General features: G+C 44.9%; 1 protein-coding gene across 1 annotated transcript in view; it reads right to left on the reverse strand.

Moving 5' to 3' along the window:
- Positions 1-11,967: 11,967 nt before the first annotated feature.
- Positions 11,968-20,554, reverse strand: part of LOC138300942 (dual specificity protein phosphatase 13A-like) — a 38,228-nt gene continuing 29,641 nt past the window's right edge. The window contains exon 3 of the mRNA XM_069240865.1: positions 11,968-12,956. Coding sequence (XP_069096966.1) covers positions 12,760-12,956 — 197 coding nt within the window. The 3' untranslated portion in view covers positions 11,968-12,759. The remainder of the gene's footprint in view (positions 12,957-20,554) is intronic.

The following is a 20,554-nucleotide window of genomic DNA, read 5'->3' on the forward strand; positions in this document are numbered from 1 at the left end:
CTACGACAGCCGGGTATCACGTTGGATGAGATACCAATCCTAGCCCGCTCGCATGAGCTCTCAGCCACACAGGCAGATGCGATGGCCGCCGCGAGAGGGCAGGCCTCAGTCACGTCGAGTGCTGCCAATCACCCCATGGTGAAGGAGGAGCAAGTAGACACTCTACAAACACGTCCAGTCAGACCGAAATTTCTACGTGCCCAAAAACAAAGTGAAAGAGGGTGCAGGAGCTGCGGCTGCGATCACAAAATGCCCGGCATGTGCCCAGCGAGGGGAAAAACCTGCAACAAGTGGGGGAAGGTGAATCACTTTGCCAGAGTGTGTCGAGCCGGCCAGTTCAGACAAAAGACTGCACTGGAATAGAATGCTACGGTGAGGCAGCTGACACCTGTGGACGGCACAGATGGTGGCGCAGGAGGTGGAAAATATGAAGATAAGGAAGAGGAAGACATTTTAGTCATTTTATTCATGGGAGGGAGGCAGCAAAAGACACGCCCGCCCCCATGTGCAACATGGACATACATGGCACTGGGGTGATCCTGTTGATTGACATTGGGGCATCGGTCAATGTGATGGACAGTATGCTGTACGACCAGCTGTCCCCGAAACCACCACTAATACCCTGTAACACAAAGATCTACACCTACGGGGGCAGGAGCCACTCCCGCTGTGTGGTGCAATTGAACTGGAGGTAGTTAACCAAGGTCATTCGACGACAACCAAATTTTACATGGCAAAAGAGAACAGGGGTAACCTCCTCGGATGCCACACAGCCGAGGACCTGGACCTTGTCTTTTTTGCACGACAGGTTCACGACACGCATGCAGAGGCCATACTTCGTGACTTTCCACAACTATTTGTGGGTCTCGGAAAGCTCAAGGGGAAGCAATTTGAGCTGCACATTGACCCCGCAGTGGCCCCACTGCGCTGCGGCATCGCCATGTTCATTTTAATCTCAGACCGTCAGTAGAGAGAGAGCTGCAAGCTCTGGAGGACCAAGGGGTGATTGAGAAGGTTACGGGGCCTACCCCCTGGGTATCATCATTGGTTATTGCACCAAAACCCAAGCAACCTGGAGCCATCCGCTTATGTGTCGACATGCGGCTACTGAATCATGCCATCAAGAGGGAACGGCACATCACACCTACGATGGACAAAATTGTCGCAGACTTGAACGGTGCCCAACGGTTCTCTAAACTTGACCTAAATTCCGGCTATCACCAGCTGGAGTTAGCACCGGGCAGCAGGAACATCACGACCTTCTCCACGCACGTGGGACTCCGGCTTGTCAAACAACTCAGTTTTGGCGTGTCGTCAGCCGCTGAAATTTTTCAGAATGTCATTAGAGAGATGCTGTCCAGTCTGGAGGGAGTACTGAACTTAAATGATGGCATTCTGATCTTCTCGGAGATGCTGGAAGATCATCACCGCCGATTGAGGTCCACGCTGCAGCATTTGTCTGACACAGGTCTTACACTCCACAGAAAGTGATGCACATTTTACCAGAACTCTGTTGAGTTTTCCGGTTACATTTTCTCCCAGGAAGGGCTGAGAGTGGACCCCAAGAAGGTGAAAGCCATTGGCAGTGCACCAGTTCTGCGAAACGCCACAGAAGTCAGGAGCTTCCTGGGTATGGCGACATTCTGTGGCAGTTTCATACCCCATTTTGCTACGATGGCCGAACCCCTGCAATGGCTAACAAAAGCGGATTCTATATGGAACTGGAGTCCGGACGAGAGCAAGGCATTTCAGGATGTGAAGGGGACGGTGCTGGATAAGGTGACAATGGCCAATTTCCACCCCAGGAAAAGGACTGAGCTGGTTGTGGATGCTAGCCCAGTTGGGTTAGGGGCGGTGCTACTGCGGGAGCAGCGTGACCAGGAGTGGGCACCTGTGGCGTACGCAAGCCAGACCCTGTCAGCAGTGGAGGCTCGTTATGCACGCATCAAAAGAGAGGCAATGGCAATCCTCTGGGCCTGTCAGCATTTTCACCTATACCTGTACGGCCAGGAATTCCAGGTGATAACGGACCACAAACCCCTTGTGTCGCTGTTTGCGGGATCCACAAGGCTGGCTCCCCCGAGAATTGAACATTGGGCTGTTTTGCTTCAGTCGTATAGGTTCAAGGTTGCCTACAGGCCAGGAGTAAACAACCCAGCTGATTACTTGTCGGGGCATCCTACCGTGTATCAACCTGATGAGGGGTCTGAAGATGAAGGAGAAAGAATGGAAAGCTTCGTGAAGATGGTGGTTCAGGCGGCCTATCCCGTGGCCCTCACACTCGAAGAGATAGTTGAAGCATCAGTGAAAGACCCGGCAATTGGACACAGCAATTGGCCGAGCCAAGGATGCTTTGAAACAGCAAGGGTGGAAGCGTTTTCTAGAAGGCATAAGGTCACTTGACCAAGAGGAACGTGTGGCCATGCACGTACTCTGGTGAGTAATAGATGAACTGTCAGTGGGGAGTGAAGGGCTTTTGTTGTGTGGCCCGTAAATAGTGCTTCCACAGCGCCTGTGGGGCCAGGTGGTTGACCTAGCTCACCAAGGACATTGAGGAGCCGCTAAGACTAAAGCTCGCCTAAAGGCCAAAGTATGGCTCCCAGGCATGGATGCCATGGTAGATACTCTTGTTGCAAGGTGTCACTCCTGTGCCATCACTGCAATTGATCAACCCACCACCCCTGTCATTACGGAGCCGCCGAGCTCCAAGCCATGGTCGAAAGTCAGAATGGATTTTGGAAGTTTTCCTGATGGGAGGCTGATGGTGGTTATGATGGACTTGTGCACCCGATTCCCTGTGGTGGAGTTAGTGGCATCAACTGCTTTTGAAAATGTCAAACTCATCCTGGAGAAAACGTTTGCATTGTTTGGCCTGCCTGATGAGATTCGCACCGATAACGGTCCGCCGTTCCAGGGTCAAGAGTTTTGAGATTACTTGGGCTTCCTGGCAATACTTCACGGAAAGATCGCGCCCTATTGGCCACAAGCCAATGGCGATGTATAGCGATTCATGCAGACTCTGAAAAGAGTGCTTTGGATTGGAGTGGAACAAGGGAAGGATATCGAGTGGTGTATGCACAAGTTTCTGCGGGCATATAGGCAGATGCCTCACAGCACCACTGGCTGTGCCCCAGCAGTTCTGATGTTTGGACAGCCCCCGAGCGACTGTATTCCAGCTGGGCTACACTGGGAACAAATCGAATTGAATATGGAAGCAGCCCAGCAGAGACGGAGATTGACCAATCAAAATGCCAGTAACCGGAGAAGAACCCGGTGTTCGGATCTTCAGGTGGATGATGTTGTGGTGGTGAGAAACAGACGTCTGAGTGGAAAGTTTCAGACTACAAATGAGTCAGGATGATGGAAGGTGATCCAAATAAAAGGGACCATGGTGACTGCCAGAAGAGGTGGGGGGCAAGTAACCCGGAACATATCATGGTTCAAGAGGATTGAAGTCTCCTGCGAGAATGGCGGAGACGATACCCCTACCGAAAATGAAGATGGGAGCGAGGAAGTTCTGGCGCCAGAAGAGATGGGCGATCCGCCGGCTCAGGGTCCCGAGTCTGGGTCAACGACAGGTGATGTGGGTTGCAAGGAGGCCAGTGGTCGGAGTGAGAGGTCTCCTTTGCGACCTAATCCTGCACCCAGCCAGAGACTGAGGGACTTTGCATGTTAATGTGGTTTCTGTAGGTTTCTGTGAATGAATAATAATGTAGCGGAAGTTTGCATGTCTACGTTTTCCTTTTGTTTTCCTTTTTCTCTTCCCTTTTTCTGTTTCGGGGTTTTCCTTCCTCTGCTGTTTGTTTAATTTGATAACTAAAACCTGGGAGGGACATAGAGAACCATCCTGGCTCTCCTAGACTTTGTAGCAACTATGGGTCAAAAGGGGTTGGGCAACTGGGGAAATAATAAAAGGGAGAGCCGTTGTCACCCTCTACAACACTGTTCATAAAACATTTACCTGCTCTCAAAGTTTGTAAAGCTAGCCTTGAATAGAAAGATTGTTGGTTGAAGGTACTGGCGTCTTGCTCTTTCAAAGAATACGTACTAATCTCTGTTGCTGAACCTCTGTTATTGAATATATACCTTTTCAGAATAAGTGCTTATCTTCCTGCATGTTCAGCCATTGAGCTTTTCAAAGGGAGTTAAAGCCTCCAGTTTTGAGGTAGTGCATTTACCATTACAGTCCTTGGCACCTAACAATTAGCAGCTGTTTGTATCTCACCAAAAGTCTGGATGCGGTGTAGTTTACAATAAAAAAAAAACTTACCTTGTCCTGATGCCACTGACAATTGCTTTATATCCCGAACATGCCACCGTGGTCGACAGCTGCTGTCAAGAAATAATCAACAGTTCTCAAAGTATCATCACCTGAGCTCAGTGATGGCTAAATGTTATCAATGCATTAGGAGACCTCAGCCTCTGTATCCCCCTGCTGATATACCATTTCCAAATTTCGATTGGTGGCCATCTGGTCCTCACAGGAGTATCTGTTGATATAATAAAATCAGGGAAGATGGGGCTATTGTATATTGCCAGAGCTGATCGGAATCGGACTGCACTTACTGTGTCATCTAGTTTTTTTTTTTTTTATAGCACGAACCTGTCCAAGGGGGTTACAGCGATTTACAACAGATCTAGAGTAGTTACACATTTGAAAGGCACAGGTAGAATATGTGATTTGCCCTAAATCACATGATGTTGATTAAAAACTGCAATTCAAACCTGATTCCCAATGTTTCAACGTCAGCAGGACTACGCCATAGGCCACATCTCTTTACAATATTCAGGTTTCACCAGGGCTTGTTTCAAGACTACATGGGAGAGGTTAAACGGATTCCTATAAGCTGGTCTGAGCTCCTAACAGGGTACTCAGTTAAAGTCATTGCTTAAATCGAACCACCCTGTGCTTGCAGATTCAGTCACAGAAGAAGGTAAAAAGGCCTTTGTGCTTTTTTACTTTAAGACCACTTTCTGCACAGCGAACTGAGCCCTGCTGTGGAGTATATCATTGGGCATGAATGCCTGAAGCTTATTGCATTCACACATAAAAGGCTATAAAAATAAAGTGGGGTGTAAAATAGGGGACTAATGGCGCTCAGGAGACTATTTGGCCAAATATAGCATTAAGGGTTGCCAACACAAGGGAAAACACCCATCCCTTGAAGGTTCAAAAGAACCCAATAATGATTAGCACAATGTGAGGGCCCCCCCTTTATAACTTTTACTTTTCAAGGTTTCCAAATCAAAATCCAGTGAGTCAAAACTCAAGTGAGTGAAATCCAAATGAACGCAAACTTAAATATCACGCCAGTCTTTTGTAAAGTCCAATCATATCCAGGATTTATTTGATCAAATCTTCAGATTAACAGCATCCTTCATGAATAAACACTTCGAGCCAACACGTGTTTCGTCACGGGAGAGTCCTTTAGTCCCCAACGACTTCTTCAGGGCTCTACATTGTAAATAAATAATTATATTAGAAACCAAAATGCTCAAACTACATGATACTCAAATATGATGAATAAGGGTGACCTTAAAGTAGCCCAGAGAGAATCAGCACCCAATGATATGAGAGGAGAAGTGAGTAGCTGAATTTAAAGATAATTCTCCAATGAAGTGATTTCAAAAGAATATACAACTACAATAGTCGTCTATTACATTAATAATTGGAGATGGTCAATGTGCTACCAATCACCAGATCAACTACACAAACACAAGCGATTAAAACTCAAATTGTCACCGCAAACCCCTTATTTAGTCACCATAAGGAAAACTCTATGCTAGTGTCTTCATTTAAAAGATTGCCTAACAACCATAGTGGAGATAGCAAACAACTGTCATTATATTATATAACCAATCCTATCTCATGTACTCACAGTTTCAAATGATAGTAAGTTGCTTAAAGGTATGAATAATGTCTTTGTTTTTGCATCTGTGAAAGCACCTAACTAGCATGCCTATTGAAACAAACAAGAAAACCAGGTACAACTCTATATGTATCCAGATTCCCAATTTCAAAGCATAACAAAACAGTGAAGAGTGTTAATCTTACATTCTGTTCCTTGGTTTTCAATGGCTCCTTAATCGATGGCCGTACAATTCAAGGCTAAAGTACTCTCCGTTAGTTAGTACCCTGAAAAAAATCAAGGCCCTAATAGTTCCAAACAAAATCCTGAAAATCCTCACCTCCTGAAATCTTAAACGATCCATGTACGGCGTTTCCGTGCTTAGGAAACGCTACGTTGCGAGTGCGCACCAGCGCGTCCCGCAGCAATGATGGTTTAAATGTATTTTTAGAACGCGAGAACAAGCGCTCCCAATAAGGTGTTTCCCCAATCAGGAAACACAACGTTGCGAGTACGTCACAGCGCGTCTCGCATCATCAATTATTCAAAGTGTTTCCGGAGCGCGAATCACCGCGCATAGCCACAAACCACCACGGACTGCAACTTAAAGCTTTTTTAGGGAAGGGAGTACGTGAATAATAACAAGCGCAAAAGACTGTAATGGATATACATTTCATACTGCAACCCATAGTAAACCAGCAACGGAAAAAATACTTATATCTACAAACAAATATATAATAATCAAATAAGAACAAACTATTTGGCGCTTGCCATTACTAATGACATGTGTTCCCAATCTCAAAATAAAACAATATGCAGACCGCCAATTCTTATTAGGCACATTGAATCATCCAGGTTAATCCATCTACTACCTCTGAGGCTACCATGAACATGGACAAAAGTCGTTGTCTTAAAAATGATCACAATATCCATCTCCAAAACTAAGAGATCAAGAAGACCCACCCATGCAAATGAAAGAGAGGATAAGGAGATGAGACATTAATTAATTGTTCAAGTAAAATGATATGCTTGGGATTACCATAAATTATCTATTAATGCACTGATAGTGTGAGAATTTTGGTTACTAATGACACCATCCGTATATAAGCATTCCAACATAGAACAATTCAAACATTTTCACATGACTGGTGATTAGTATAATCGTATTATTTTGATTCATAATGAACGCATCTGTGTATGCAACTTAAAACATGGAACAAACCGAACATCTTCAACATCAAATGGTGATTAACATATTTTTGTTTTCAGTGATCACCCAAAAAGAACTCCAACTCTCTATTCGAATTGAGGCCGGATTCTACAGCCTTCAACCTCATTATCCACATTGCCTCTTTCCTACATAGCATTAATTCTCGATTACCCCCCCTTGGACTGCGGGGAACATGTTCTAGTCCAAAAAATTCAAAACTTTTATACATGGATTGTGAGTTACATGATAAGATGTGGGCCACTATTGGATATCTTGCGTCGCCATTCTTAAGCATACGAATATGTTCTCCAATCCTTGCCTTTAAGGGGCGTATTGTGCTTCCTACATAAATGCGAGTAGATTTGCATCGTGTTATGTAGACAACATGAGTAGTGTTGCAGTTGATCCTAGTGCAAATTTGGTAAACTTTCCCTTCCAGAGAAAATTCTTTAATTTTATTACAAGCCCACGGACAAACTCCACAACTGCCACATTTAAAGAAACCCATGGTTTGTGCAGATAGCCAGGTTTTGTTAGGAGATACAGTAGTAAAACTGGGGCTCAACATGCTCTTTAAAGTTTTCCCTCTCCGGTATGTGGTGGGCACTCTTGCTGGTATCAAATTACTAATTGACTCATCCTGTGTTAACAAATGCCAATGCTTGGCCACAAGCTTCACCGTGATCAAGGAAGCATCATTAAAATCTGTTATGAGACGCACCTTATTGGATTCATCTACCATGTTCTTGATTTTGTTAGTAATCAAGGTGTCACTCCTATTCACATTTTTACTTCTTAATTGTGCTTTTTTGATCACCTTATTAGAATAGCCATGCGCTCTAAATCTTCTACCCATGTCATTCACATGCAGCAAAAATTCGTTATCCAAACTACAATTCCGTCTTGCCCTCACCATTTCACCATAAGGAATGGAAGCAATCTGATGTCGTGGGTGTGCACTCTCAGCATGTAAGATTGAGTTACACGCTGTAGCTTTCCTAAAAAGTCTACTCTGTATCTTATTGTCTGCAATGAAAACCTCAATGTCCATAAAAGGCTATCCGTCTCAAACAGGGGTTCTTCTTCAGATTAAAATGTTATGGTGAGTCCAGTGGCACTGCAAACTGCCCATTGTAGATCAGAAGTACCTTCCTAAGGAGCACCATGTCTAAACTCGAATCTTTCTCTTAGTGCTGAACGTTGAGGAGATGCATTTCAAAATTTCCCAAATATCAGTGACATAGTAACCTGCTGGCCACACATTAAATCACGGAGACCAAATTAAAGTTTTAAATGTTTATTGCAGGTTCAGAGCCAAACTTACACAAAGGAGTCTCAAAATCGTCATGTAAATGTAGGGCATTACCAAAGGAGAATTAAAATGACGAACCACTCTAACTTAACCAACATATGGAAAACCAATATTTGAATAGCAGAAATACAAAATAGAAGAAAAAGAGATGATGCTTTGGATATAAAATTAAATCCTCCTACCTAACCATTTGATCGAAATAGCTAACTACCCTAACATCTAAAAAAGGGTTCAGAGAAAAAGTGTCAGCACAACAGAGCTTCTATAGAAGGCTCTGTCAAAAGAGGGGTGTGAAGCATAAAGCCACTAAGTCTATATGAGGCACTGGTCTGAACCTCAGAGGGGTTCGCTCTGCTCAAAGGGCAAGGGGATCGGACTCTTAGCTAACTATTCCCCTCTGAAATCTTGATTCTCCCAAGGAGTGACATCATAGTTAAAACTTTCCACTGAACAACAACTCTATATCAATTGCCTGATAGGCTGTTGAACCTTTGAACCATCCTTTGGTTCACTCCTGTGCTCAGGAATTCAGAGGGGAATTCAACTACCATCTCCATGTTACTCCTCTTCGAGCTTGGTAATACTTCTTCTAAGGCCACATTTATCTTTTCTGCACGATAGAGTCCTTATTAGCCACAGGCTCATACCCTTGCACCTGCAGCTTAGAGAAATATACAATAAAAAAAGCTTTCACGTTGAAGGTTAAAACATAGAAAAAATTCGGCCCTTCACTCCGGCCAAGCTAACATTTACATGAATGTACTTAATTTAGAATATTTTAAACGCATTTCTCATAAGAGATATACACACTGATTATAAAAAGCATTTCTAAAATTCGGCAACAAACATATTTGCAAACGATGAATAAATGTGGTTAACATAGGAGATTATATTTGCAAGTGCACTTTGCTTATATACATTTCAGTGCATCACATTATATGAACAGCCAACTTCACACGTTTATAAGCAATTGATTTCTCCTCCATTTCGCCTCCATTGTACACTGCAGGGAAACATAACGGCACAGCCAAACTATGCCCTCTCAGGAGACAATATCCTGATATGGCACAGTGACTAAAGGGTTCCTAAACAAAGCCTTTCTAAACAAGACTTCCACGGAGTCCCATCATTAGCTGGAGTTGCCATTCACATAAACCAGGACCTACAAAGCATCTCTCCTTTGTAATACAGCAAGAAGATCTTTGTCCAGATTTACTAAACTTTGATGCAACGCAGCAAGGGAAGTTCCTGTGTTGAGTCAAAGGGGGAGAGCAGAAATGCAACATATTTACCAAGATATGAGGAAGTTGCGCTCTCTCCTAGCACTGGCACACTTGTGGATGCCTAACCCCAATGCAGCCACCCTGTTGTGGTCAGAATCAGTTTAGTGTAGGGAGGGACACCTTTTTCTGCACAAAAACAGTTCTTAGAGGCTTGTTCCTCTTTCTCTGTGTGATGCGCAGTGCAGCACACATGCAAAGAGGAAGTAATGAAGAGAAATAAAGATATTCCTCCTCATTACACCAGCCTCGGGTAGGGACACTATTTTGGCTCAAAACCACTTTAATGACTTTAGTAAACATGGGTTTGTGTCAAAATATATGGGTGGGTGCACAGGAACGCCCATGTTCATCCTATGTAAATCCTCCCAGGAGCAAGGTAATGCAGGGTAGCGCTATGTGCTGACTTGCTTTACTTTTCTGATAAAATCCCACGCAAAGCCACTTAAAATCTTGATTTACATGGCTTTGTAAATCCCAACTTGGATTTTGCATAGCGCTGCATTACAAAAGTGGTTTAACCGTGACGCAAAATACTAATAAATTTGGGGATGTATGTGGTGGAAATATTTTATGGCCATTTACCTTTTGGGAGCATGCTTTATCCTCATGTATTTCAAAAGCACTACTAAACAGGGGTGGCCCCTCCACTATGGCGGAAGAGCGTCGCACCGCTGCTGAAAGGAGAAAAATAAAAGGATAATAAAAGTATTTTACTACCCCTTTATTTTTCTGCTTTTGTAGGGCGGGGCCAGCATCCTCCACGTCAACAAGTGAAGGAGGAATGGTGGTGAGCTTCAAAGTGCACATGTCAGTTTGGCCGACCGGCCAAGGCTTGCCAAACTGACAATCGCACTTAAAACACTCCACCTGGCTGTGTTGCACAGCCGGATGGAGACCAAGCGCAGTGTCCCACTCCTTCCTTGGGCGCCATTTCTGCCTGCTCAGGCCGATCTTGGAGCTTCTTTGATGCACCTGGATTGGGTGGGGAGGGAGGAAGAAGAAGAGAGGCGGCTGAAGCAGCAGAACACATATGCAGCAGGTAAGTTTTATTTTTGTTGTTATTTGCCCCCTCTCTGCTCCCTGCCCCGCACCCCCACTCCTTCTTGGCAGCAGCCGCTTCTGCTAGAAAACAAAAACAAAATAACACATGCCGCATTGGCATGTAGAGAATAACATATGCACACTCAACTAATTATAAAAAAGTTACTTAGTGTGAAAATAGCTATTGTGGTATCAGTGCTGAGGAATTTTGAATTGGTGGTTAGGAGAGGGGCAGCTCCTTTGTTCGTTTCTCTTCACGATACAAGGATACTTCAGCAGAACAAAACTACGTTTTTGAGGCACCAGAGCAGTTAGCGTGCACCCCCGTTGAGTGGGCCTCCTTGACATTGCTCAGGTGTAATCAGTAAGGTGAGCATTATCTTCTGCAGCTAAGTCATATGTTATCACAAGGCATATAGTCCCACCTGGTTTCCAAGCCACACAAGACAAGCAGGGCGTGTACTCTCTGGTAACCAGCACTGAGTAGGTGAACTGGAACGTGAGTGACTAGCAGAGTCCGTACTGCCCTCCAAGGAGGTCCGGCTCTCCTGACTTTCTCACAGGCTGGCTGCCCTCCATTACTTACCTCGGTGACAAAGCTGAGTGAACCTGTCGGAATGTGAACCTGACACCAGGAGAGCCTCAAAAGCACATTTCTGTAGTGGATTCATTAGCCAGCTGAACTACAAGGCTCAATGCTGCACTAAAGAGGACATTTCACTGTTGGCTTCAGCTCCGAAATCACCATGCCCTTCAAAAATCAGATGATTTTCTATTACCAACCAGACTCAGGCCTCACACATTATGGGCCATATTTATACTTTTTGACGCAAAACTGCGGTAACGCAGTTTTGCGTCAAAATAATTAGCGCCGGCTAACGCCATTCTGAAGCGCCATGCGGGCGCCGTATTTAATCAATGACTTTAGCCGGCGTTAGCCGCCGGCGCTGCCTGGTGTGCGTGGAAAAAAACGACGTACACCAGGCAGCGCTGGCGTAGGGGGATATGGAGCTTGGGCGTCAAAAAATGGGGCAAGTCAGGCTGAGGCAAATTTTTCGCCTCAACCCGATTTGCGCCATTTTTTCCGACTCCCAACCCCCATAGAAATGACTCCTGTCTTAGCAAAGACAGGAGTCATGCCCCCTTGCCCAATGGCCATGCCCAGGGGACTTCTGTCCCCTGGGCATGGTCATTGGGCATAGTGGCATGTAGGGGGGACCAAATCAGGCCCCCCTATGCCACAATTGTTTTTAAAAAAAATACTTACCGGAACTTACCTTAATGTCCCAGGGATGGGTCCCTCCAGCCTTGGGTGTCCTCCTGGGGTGGGCAAGGGTGACAGGGGGTGTCCCTGGGGGCATGGGAGGGGACCTCTGGGCTCCTTCCGAGCCCACAGGTCCCTTAACGCCTGCCTTGTCCAGGCGCTAAAAAACGGCGCAAAAGCGGCCGTACGTCATTTTTTTTGACCCGTCCACTCCCTGGCGTGAATTTTGCCCGGGAGTGTAAATACGGTGCACATGCCTCAGAGTCAATTTTTTAGACTGGAACGCCTACCTTGCATATCATTAACGCAAAGTCGGTGTCCACGCTAAAAAATGACGCAAACTCCATGGACTTTGGCGCTAGACGCATCTAACGCCAAAGTATAAATATGGAGTTAATTTTGCGTCGGAATTGCGTCAAAAAAAACCAACGCAATTCCGGCGCAAACAGAGTATAAATATGCCCCTATGTTTCTTTAGCAGTGTGCTGGTGTGAGACCCTCTCTGCACTCTGCATCCCTCTGCGATTTGGTTGACCAGATGACTTTTGTCACCCTTGCACCACTTTTACATTCCTGGCCTTTGCTTTTACATATCATTGTTACCAGGCGTGCTGGTCCAAGTGACTCAATTAAAATGAACCAAGACTACAACTCCCAGAATGCACCGTTATGTAAAAGTGAAATCAGAGTATAAAATACTGGTGTCCAGGTGACACTCAGCCATCTGGTCGCCTTGTCCTTGATGCCTCTTCAGAGGAAAGGAAACGGCGGTCTCCCCCACCTTCTCCTTCCGCCATGTCCTACTTGCCTGGCGGTGCCAGCTCCGCATCAAGGCGCAACAGCTGCTCGAGGAAGCCTCGGTTAGGCCACATCCAGCGATGCTCCGCCACAGCCCGAATGGCCTGCTCCAACCGCAGGTGATGCCTTATCATAAGGTAAGCCAGCACCAGGGTCGCCGATCTGCTGATCCCCACAGCGCAGTGCACCAGGATTCGAGCTGGGAATAAATGCACACACGTTACATCGCTCCAGTCCTCAAACTAAACGCAGCCAGAACGAGAGCACAGAGCTTCACGTGTCAATTGTTGCAAGCCCTCGGTACGACTAACGCCATTGGAAAGTCTATAGAAGGGGGGCAAGCACAACATCACACAAACACTGAAACAAGACATTAACGAAAACTAAAACACTTTATTGTGCTAATAGTTGTGCACAAAAGAGTTTGTTGAAACATACGAAATCTGATGACTAGAAGGGTAGGTCAGACCTAACATGTCAGATTTTCTTAAGAGTCAGGACCGTAAAAGGCTGGCAGAGTTGGAGTAGAGTCACTCGAGGCCTTTAGCTATATACCGACCGATGCCTCTGAAAAGCTACCAGTGCAAGAGTACGAGTAAGCACAAGCAGGTCTCTCTTCAAGGGTCTATGCCTCTGACATTCTGTTCCGACTGGTGCGCAGTCAGTCACGTCATAATGTCTCAGAGTTCCCCACAAGTTATTCCCACCTATGGTAGACTTTCTTTCACAAGAGACGGACTTCCGTTGCACGTAGGCCAGAAGCGTGCACTCACCACCACCCTGGACTACCCGACCCCGTCATTCAGGGACCAGCTAGTGTGCTGATAGAGATGTCCATGTGGGGTTGAGCCAGCCTGGCTTTATCAATAAACAGTGCATTCTTTTCAGCGGACACAATGCCGTTTTTAATTCCACAGTTACACGTAACCCTGTTGTACTGTGTTGTACTCTGGACAGTGGGCATTTATGGGTGGGATGAATAGAGAACGCTGTGTCCTGCCATGGGGCCCGCGTCTGTGTAGGCAGGAAAACAGAATACTCCCCGGCGAAAACCTCTAGTCCTGCGACGAGACGAGCAAGAACGTGTGTGGTGAAGGCATGTATTTATAAATTCTGTTAACAAACAAGCTTTCATAGAAACTAGAAACTGAAATTAGTCAATAAACAAAATCAGAAACTGTTAAAACATTGCAGGCATTTTTCATTATAGTAAAGATAACATTTAACATGTGAATTACCGCAAAGCAGGACGTTTTTGTTCAAGGAGATGACTTACCCTCTTTATTATGCCACCCACCCAGTTAGCTGTAATCCTTAAAACTAACCTCAACTTAAAGCCAAAAAATGCCTTGTTTTGCTTAGTGGCACGTGGACTACAAAGTAGTCATAACAGGTGCGAAGTGTACTTAAAACCTTACAATATTTATGAATAGAGATACCTTTCAACTCTGAGTTTACAAATAATACATTTTTCGTGAGGGGTCTTGTCAGGGTCTCTTGATTTAATTTGGGCAGCCTTCCGAGTTTGCTGGCGGCACTAACTTTTCACCCAAGTATCCCTGCTTAGGCTAGCATCACAAGAACCCAGAATATTTTGTTTTGATCCATATATTTCCAGAAATGCTTCAACACGCAAGTAATCACTGTTATTTTCACCAGTGTAGGTGTGGATCTGTGGAATCTCTGCCCAAGAAAAGAAAAACAGACAACCACATGCAAGTAACTATAGAACTCAAGTTCGGTCCCATGACTTAACAGACTACTACCCCTTAACTAAATACTTATCCAAGCCAAAACACTGCAACTAAACAAATCTAAAACTCCGTCCCTTTCCTCCTAGCTGCTCGCCCGCCTCTTGTTTCTTGGTGTCCCTTGACATACTGACGTAAACTGCTTGGTTCTATATAAAGCCCCTTAATACTATCTGATGACAAGGCGTTACATAAAAACTCCAAATAAATAAACAAGCAGAATATTGGACGCACATCAGTGTGTTAATCCACCCCAAACATCACCAACTGTTCATTAAGAACCCCACTTTCAATTTGATACACATCATGCTTATACCCACATGGTTTAAGTAGCTAGGGCCAGATGTACGGAGCAGTTTTCAAGTCGCAAACGGCAAATCGGCCCGTTTGCGACTTGAAAAATGCTATTTGGGATGTACAAAGCCCAAACTGTAATTAGGTAACTTGTTACCGAATCGCAGTTTAGATTTTGCGATTCGGTATTAGGAAGGGGCGTGACAAGGGCGTCCCTTCCTAATACCGAATCCAGATAGTATGTATGATTGTTTTGTGACCACAAGTGCGGTCGCAAAACAATCGCAGCTAGCAACAGTTTCAAACTGGTGCTAATTCATTTGCAAACACCCCTTTGTGAATGGTAGCAGAACTTTTTTTTCAGATCAGGAAGTGGTCCCACAGACCACTGCCTGCTCTGAAAAAATGAAAAGAAAACTTTTCATTTTTGATTTTGAAATGCATCTCACTTTCCTTTAAGGAAAACGGCATGCATTAAAAAAAAAAAACTGCTTTATTTAAAAGCAGTCACAGACATAGTGGTCTGCTGTCTCCAGCAGGCCACCATCTCTGTGAGGGTGGCCATTCCCAATGGGGTCGCAAATTGCAACCTGCCACATGAATATTCATGAGGTAGGTCATTTGCGACCCCATTGGGAATAACAAACAGTGTCATTGAGACTGTTGTACATCAGGTTTTGCGAGGCTCAAATTGCGAGTCGCTCTGACTTGCAATTTGCGAGTCGCAAAACTTGATTTTTGTACATGTGGCCCCTATTGTCTATCTAGAAAGATACATAGCAAAATACATCAGGGGCATACTTTATCATTGGATACCTCCTTGAAACTACTAATGACTTAAGTATGCAGCTGGGTCCCTTGGAAAAGCTTAACAGGATTAAGGCTGTAGGAAATGCCTCTTTTTGAATGATCACCCTCAAAGTTTTGGACTGATGCTGCTTGTGATCGACCCTGAGAGTGCACTGAGCCCTACCAAACAGGCCTCAGTGGCAGTGCTCTGGCCCTTAAAACTTGTATGTTTGATTGTCTCATCCACAATTGGCATAAGTTACTTATAAGTCCCTAGTATATGGTGCCAGGTGTATAAAGTCCCTCGTGGACTGCGGTATTTACTGTGCCACCAGCAATAGACACAGCCCTGCCATTACTGGTTGGCAGAGCAGTTTTTGAACTGTTCACTTAACTTTGGCATTTAAACTAATAACACAATCCAGACCTTCCTTTTTAATATATATGTCACCCCTAAGGCAGAACTATTGAGTCCTAAGGCAGGGTGCAGTATGTTAAAAACTGGTACATGTGTTTTTACATATCCTAACAGTAAAAAAACCAAATTGTCACTGTTGCTGTTGGAAGGTTAGTAACCCTATTGGTGAGTAAAGGGTTACACGCTGACATCCCAGCTGTGCTAACTTCTGAATGGGACTACTAAAGTTGGTACTTCAAGGTATCAAAACAATCATTACATTAAACATACCTTGATGCCCGAGTCAAATTTATTGGAACTGTTAGGTTACACTCTGTTGCTTAAGTTTTCCAATGACCATTTATTGTTCCTGGCCACAAGACAGCCATCTGCTCTCCTAGATAGAGGTGTGAATGACTCAAGAAGGAACACAAAGTGCCTGCCAGTGGAAGAGGTGTTATCTCTTCCATGCAGGAAGGCCAAAGGGAGTGTGAGCTCAAAAGGCAAGCTTCAAAAGAGAAGTCGCCTTTGAAGGGCAAGTGATGTGCACACATAAAAGGGGCTGTTCTTTGTCCTGGTAGACAGGTTGGCATTGGGGACAGAGAGGGAGACACATTTGTCACACAAGAATTCCCGTGTGTATGTAGCCCTTAGGTAGCCTTACCACTAGGGTGGGCCACCGAGCTCCACACAGAGAGGGGCGGGGCGTTCTACCATCTTGGAAGATGGCGAAACATTGCATTCTAGGATAGCTAGTTGCCACACTTGATAGAAAGTTGTCATCAGGCGGTAGGGGACCTTGTAGCCCATTGGTTAATAGCCACCACATCCTTCAAGGACAGGTTCTGAGCATAAAAGTGACACCTCTGGCATCCAGACCTAAGATCACACCTGCAATGGAGAGCGCACTCAAGAAGGACTGCCCTGCTGTTCCTTGGACCCAACAGCCTTGGAGGTCGTGCCAAAGACTGGACTGCACCTGCTGATCCTTGGGCTACCAAAGAGAGAACTGTGCTTGTGGTGCTCAGCTAGAAGAAAAGGCATCCCAGAGTCCCAGATAGAAGATATGACTCTAACAGTCAGTTGGCTGACTTCCTTTTACAACTACAGGGCCACAAAACCTGAAGAAGACTGCCTTGGCGAGCTGGTAGCCATGATTTCCTGGCTGCCAGTGACCTGTAGCCTGAGAGACTGAGTCTCAATGCTCACAAACTGCACCCAAGTCTGTTGGACTGGGTAGAATCACCAGGGGGTAGTTTGGTAGCCTAAGACAGACACTAGCCTCAGTTAAATTAACCACTATTTTCGCTGTAACCGGTGACCAGTAGATCAGTGGCAACTGATTTTTAGATGGACTTTAACTGGACTTCAAGGGACATTGACCTCCAGTGGCCAAAGTTGCCTCACTATGTTCGTTGGACCGACCGGTGGCCCCATGAAGATCCCTGTCACTTGATATGCATCCTCAGCATCCTTCAGCATCCTGTATTCCTTTTATCAGGACCAGTCCATTGATGTCTTTGGCAGTTTGCTCATAAAGCCTGGTACTGGACTGGACATTGCTTTGTCTGCAAGGTAACTGTCCTGCCAAGCCTCACTGACTCCAGTGACTCATTCCTTGCTGGAGTTGATCATCTAAAGTAGGCCGGAGTACTCGTTTGCAACTTTCAAAGGTTTTCCAGGTAACCACTAACCATGGTATTTGCCAATGTTTGTTTGCGATTCGAATGAAAAGCAGTGATTTATATTTTGCTTAGTAATTGATATCTCTGGAAACCTCTGGTGGAATTGATTTGTTTTGGTGGCTAAAAATTTATAAAAATAAGAGATATGTTTATGAAATGATGTCAGATTTCTTTTGTGGCATGTTTTTTTCTTGTTCAACTGTTTTGGTACTTCGGTATACTTTGCACTTGTTCATTTGACAAAGCCTGACTGTTCAAAGCCACTGCTACCCAGGGTTGGGCTAAGGCTTTGCAAACACGCCTGACTGGACCCAATTGGGTTTGTGAATTTATTACACAGTGAGATCATACAACCATAAACAGTTAGGAGCACACCTGCCTAACATCCCAGCAAATGATCAGCCCCATTGCATCATGATAAATGTAGTTTCCTCAAAAAACGAACTCTGTTAATTTAAAATATTTCACCTCTAAATAGGTGCAGCCTTTGCTGTGCATCTCTGGACACATATGTGTTTCTGGGTTAATCCCTTCTTCAGCAGAGAACAAATAAAGCACATTTGTGGGGTGCTGGAAATGCTGCCATTAATCATCCGGTTTCAATACCTCTTCACTGGCATGCCGGTGCCTGCTCCAGAGCTCGCCAGCCCAGTGGCTCAAGGGAGCCTTTTTAAAGTCACAAACAGTTAGGAGCACACCTGCCTAACATCCCAGCAAATGATCAGCCCCATTGCATCATGATAAATGTAGTTTCCTCAAAAAACGAACTCTGTTAATTTTAAATATTTCACCTCTAAATAGGTGCAGCCTTTGCTGTGCATCTCTGGACACATATGTGTTTCTGGGTTAATCCCTTCTTCAGCAGAGAACAAATAATGCACATTTGTGGCGTGCTGGAAATGCTGCCATTAATCATCCGGTTTCAATACCTCTTCACTGGCATGCCGGTGCCTGCTCCAGAGCTCGTCAGCCCAGTGGCTTAAGGGAGCCTTTTTAAAGTCACAAACAGTTAGGAGCACACCTGCCTAACATCCCAGCAAATGATCAGCCCCATTGCATCATGATAAATGTAGTTTCCTCAAAAAACGAATTTTGTTAATTTTAAATATTTCACCTCTAAATAGGTGCAGCCTTTGCTGTGCATCTCTGGACACATATGTGTTTCTGGGTTAATCCCTTCTTCAGCAGAGAACAAATAAAGCACATTTGTGGGGTGCTGGAAATGCTGCCATTAATCATCCGGTTTCAATACCTCTTCACTGGCATGCCGGTGCCTGCTCCAGAGCTCGTCAGCCCAGTGGCTCAAGGGAGCCTTTTTAAAGTCACAAACAGTTAGGAGCACACCTGCCTAACATCCCAGCAAATGATCAGCCCCATTGCATCATGATAAATGTAGTTTCCTCAAAAAACGAACTCTGTTAATTTTAAATATTTCACCTCTAAATAGGTGCAGCCTTTGCTGTGCATCTCTGGACACATATGTGTTTCTGGGTTAATCCCTTCTTCAGCAGAGAACAAATAAAGCACATTTGTGGGGTGCTGGAAATGCTGCCATTAATCATCTGGTTTCAATACCTCTTCACTGGCATGCTGGTGCCTGCTCCAGAGCTCTCAGCCCCGTGGCTCAAGGGAGCCTTTTTAAAGTCACAAACAGTTAGGAGCACACCTGCCTAACATCCCAGCAAATGATCAGCCCCATTGCATCATGATAAATGTAGTTTCCTCAAAAAACGAACTCTGTTAATTTTAAATATTTCACCTCTAAATAGGTGCAGCCTTTGCTGTGCATCTCTGGACACATATGTGTTTCTGGGTTAATCCCTTCTTCAGCAGAGAACAAATAAAGCACATTTGTGGGGTGCTGGAAATGAAGCCATTAATCATCCGGTTTCAATACCTCTTCACTGGCATGCCGGTGCCTGCTCCAGAGCTCGTCAGCCCAGTGGCTCAAGGGAGCCTTTTTAAAGTCACAAACAGTTAGGAGCACACCTGCCTAACATCCCAGCAAATGATCAGCCCCATTGCATCATGATAAATGTAGTTTCCTCAAAAAACGAACTCTGTTAATTTTAAATATTTCACCTCTAAATAGGTGCAGCCTTTGCTGTGCATCTCTGGACACATATGTGTTTCTGGGTTAATCCCTTCTTCAGCAGAGAACAAATAAAGCACATTTGTGGGGTGCTGTAAATGCTGCCATTAATCATCCGGTTTCAATACCTCTTCACTGGCATGCCGGTGCCTGCTCCAGAGCTCGTCAGCCCAGTGGCTCAAGGGAGCCTTTTTAAAGTCACAAACAGTTAGGAGCACACCTGCCTAACATCCCAGCAAATGATCAGCCCCATTGCATCATGATAAATGTAGTTTCCTCAAAAAACGAACTCTGTTAATTTTAAATATTTCACCTCTAAATAGGTGCAGCCTTTGCTGTGCATCTCTGGACACATATGTGTTTCTGGGTTAATCCCTTCTTCAGCAGAGAACAAATAAAGCACATTTGTGGGGTGCTGGAAATGCTGATTAATGGCATATGTGTCCAGAGATGCACAGCAAAGGCTGCACCTATTTAGAGGTGAAATATTTAAAATTAACAGAGTTCGTTTTTTTAGGAAACTACATTTATCATGATGCAATGGGGCTGATCATTTGCTGGGATGTTAGGCAGGTGTGCTCCTAACTGTTTGTGACTTTAAAAAGGCTCCCTTGAGCCACTGGGCTGACGAGCTCTGGAGCAGGCACCGGCATGCCAGTGAAGAGGTATTGAAACCGGATGATTAATGGCAGCATTTGCAGCACCCCACAAATGTGCTTTATTTGTTCTCTGCTGAAGAAGGGATTAACCCAGAAACACATATGTGTCCAGAGATGCACAGCAAAGGCT

This window comes from Pleurodeles waltl, chromosome 6 (assembly GCF_031143425.1).
Source record: "Pleurodeles waltl isolate 20211129_DDA chromosome 6, aPleWal1.hap1.20221129, whole genome shotgun sequence".
Taxonomy (NCBI): Eukaryota; Metazoa; Chordata; class Amphibia; order Caudata; family Salamandridae; genus Pleurodeles; species Pleurodeles waltl.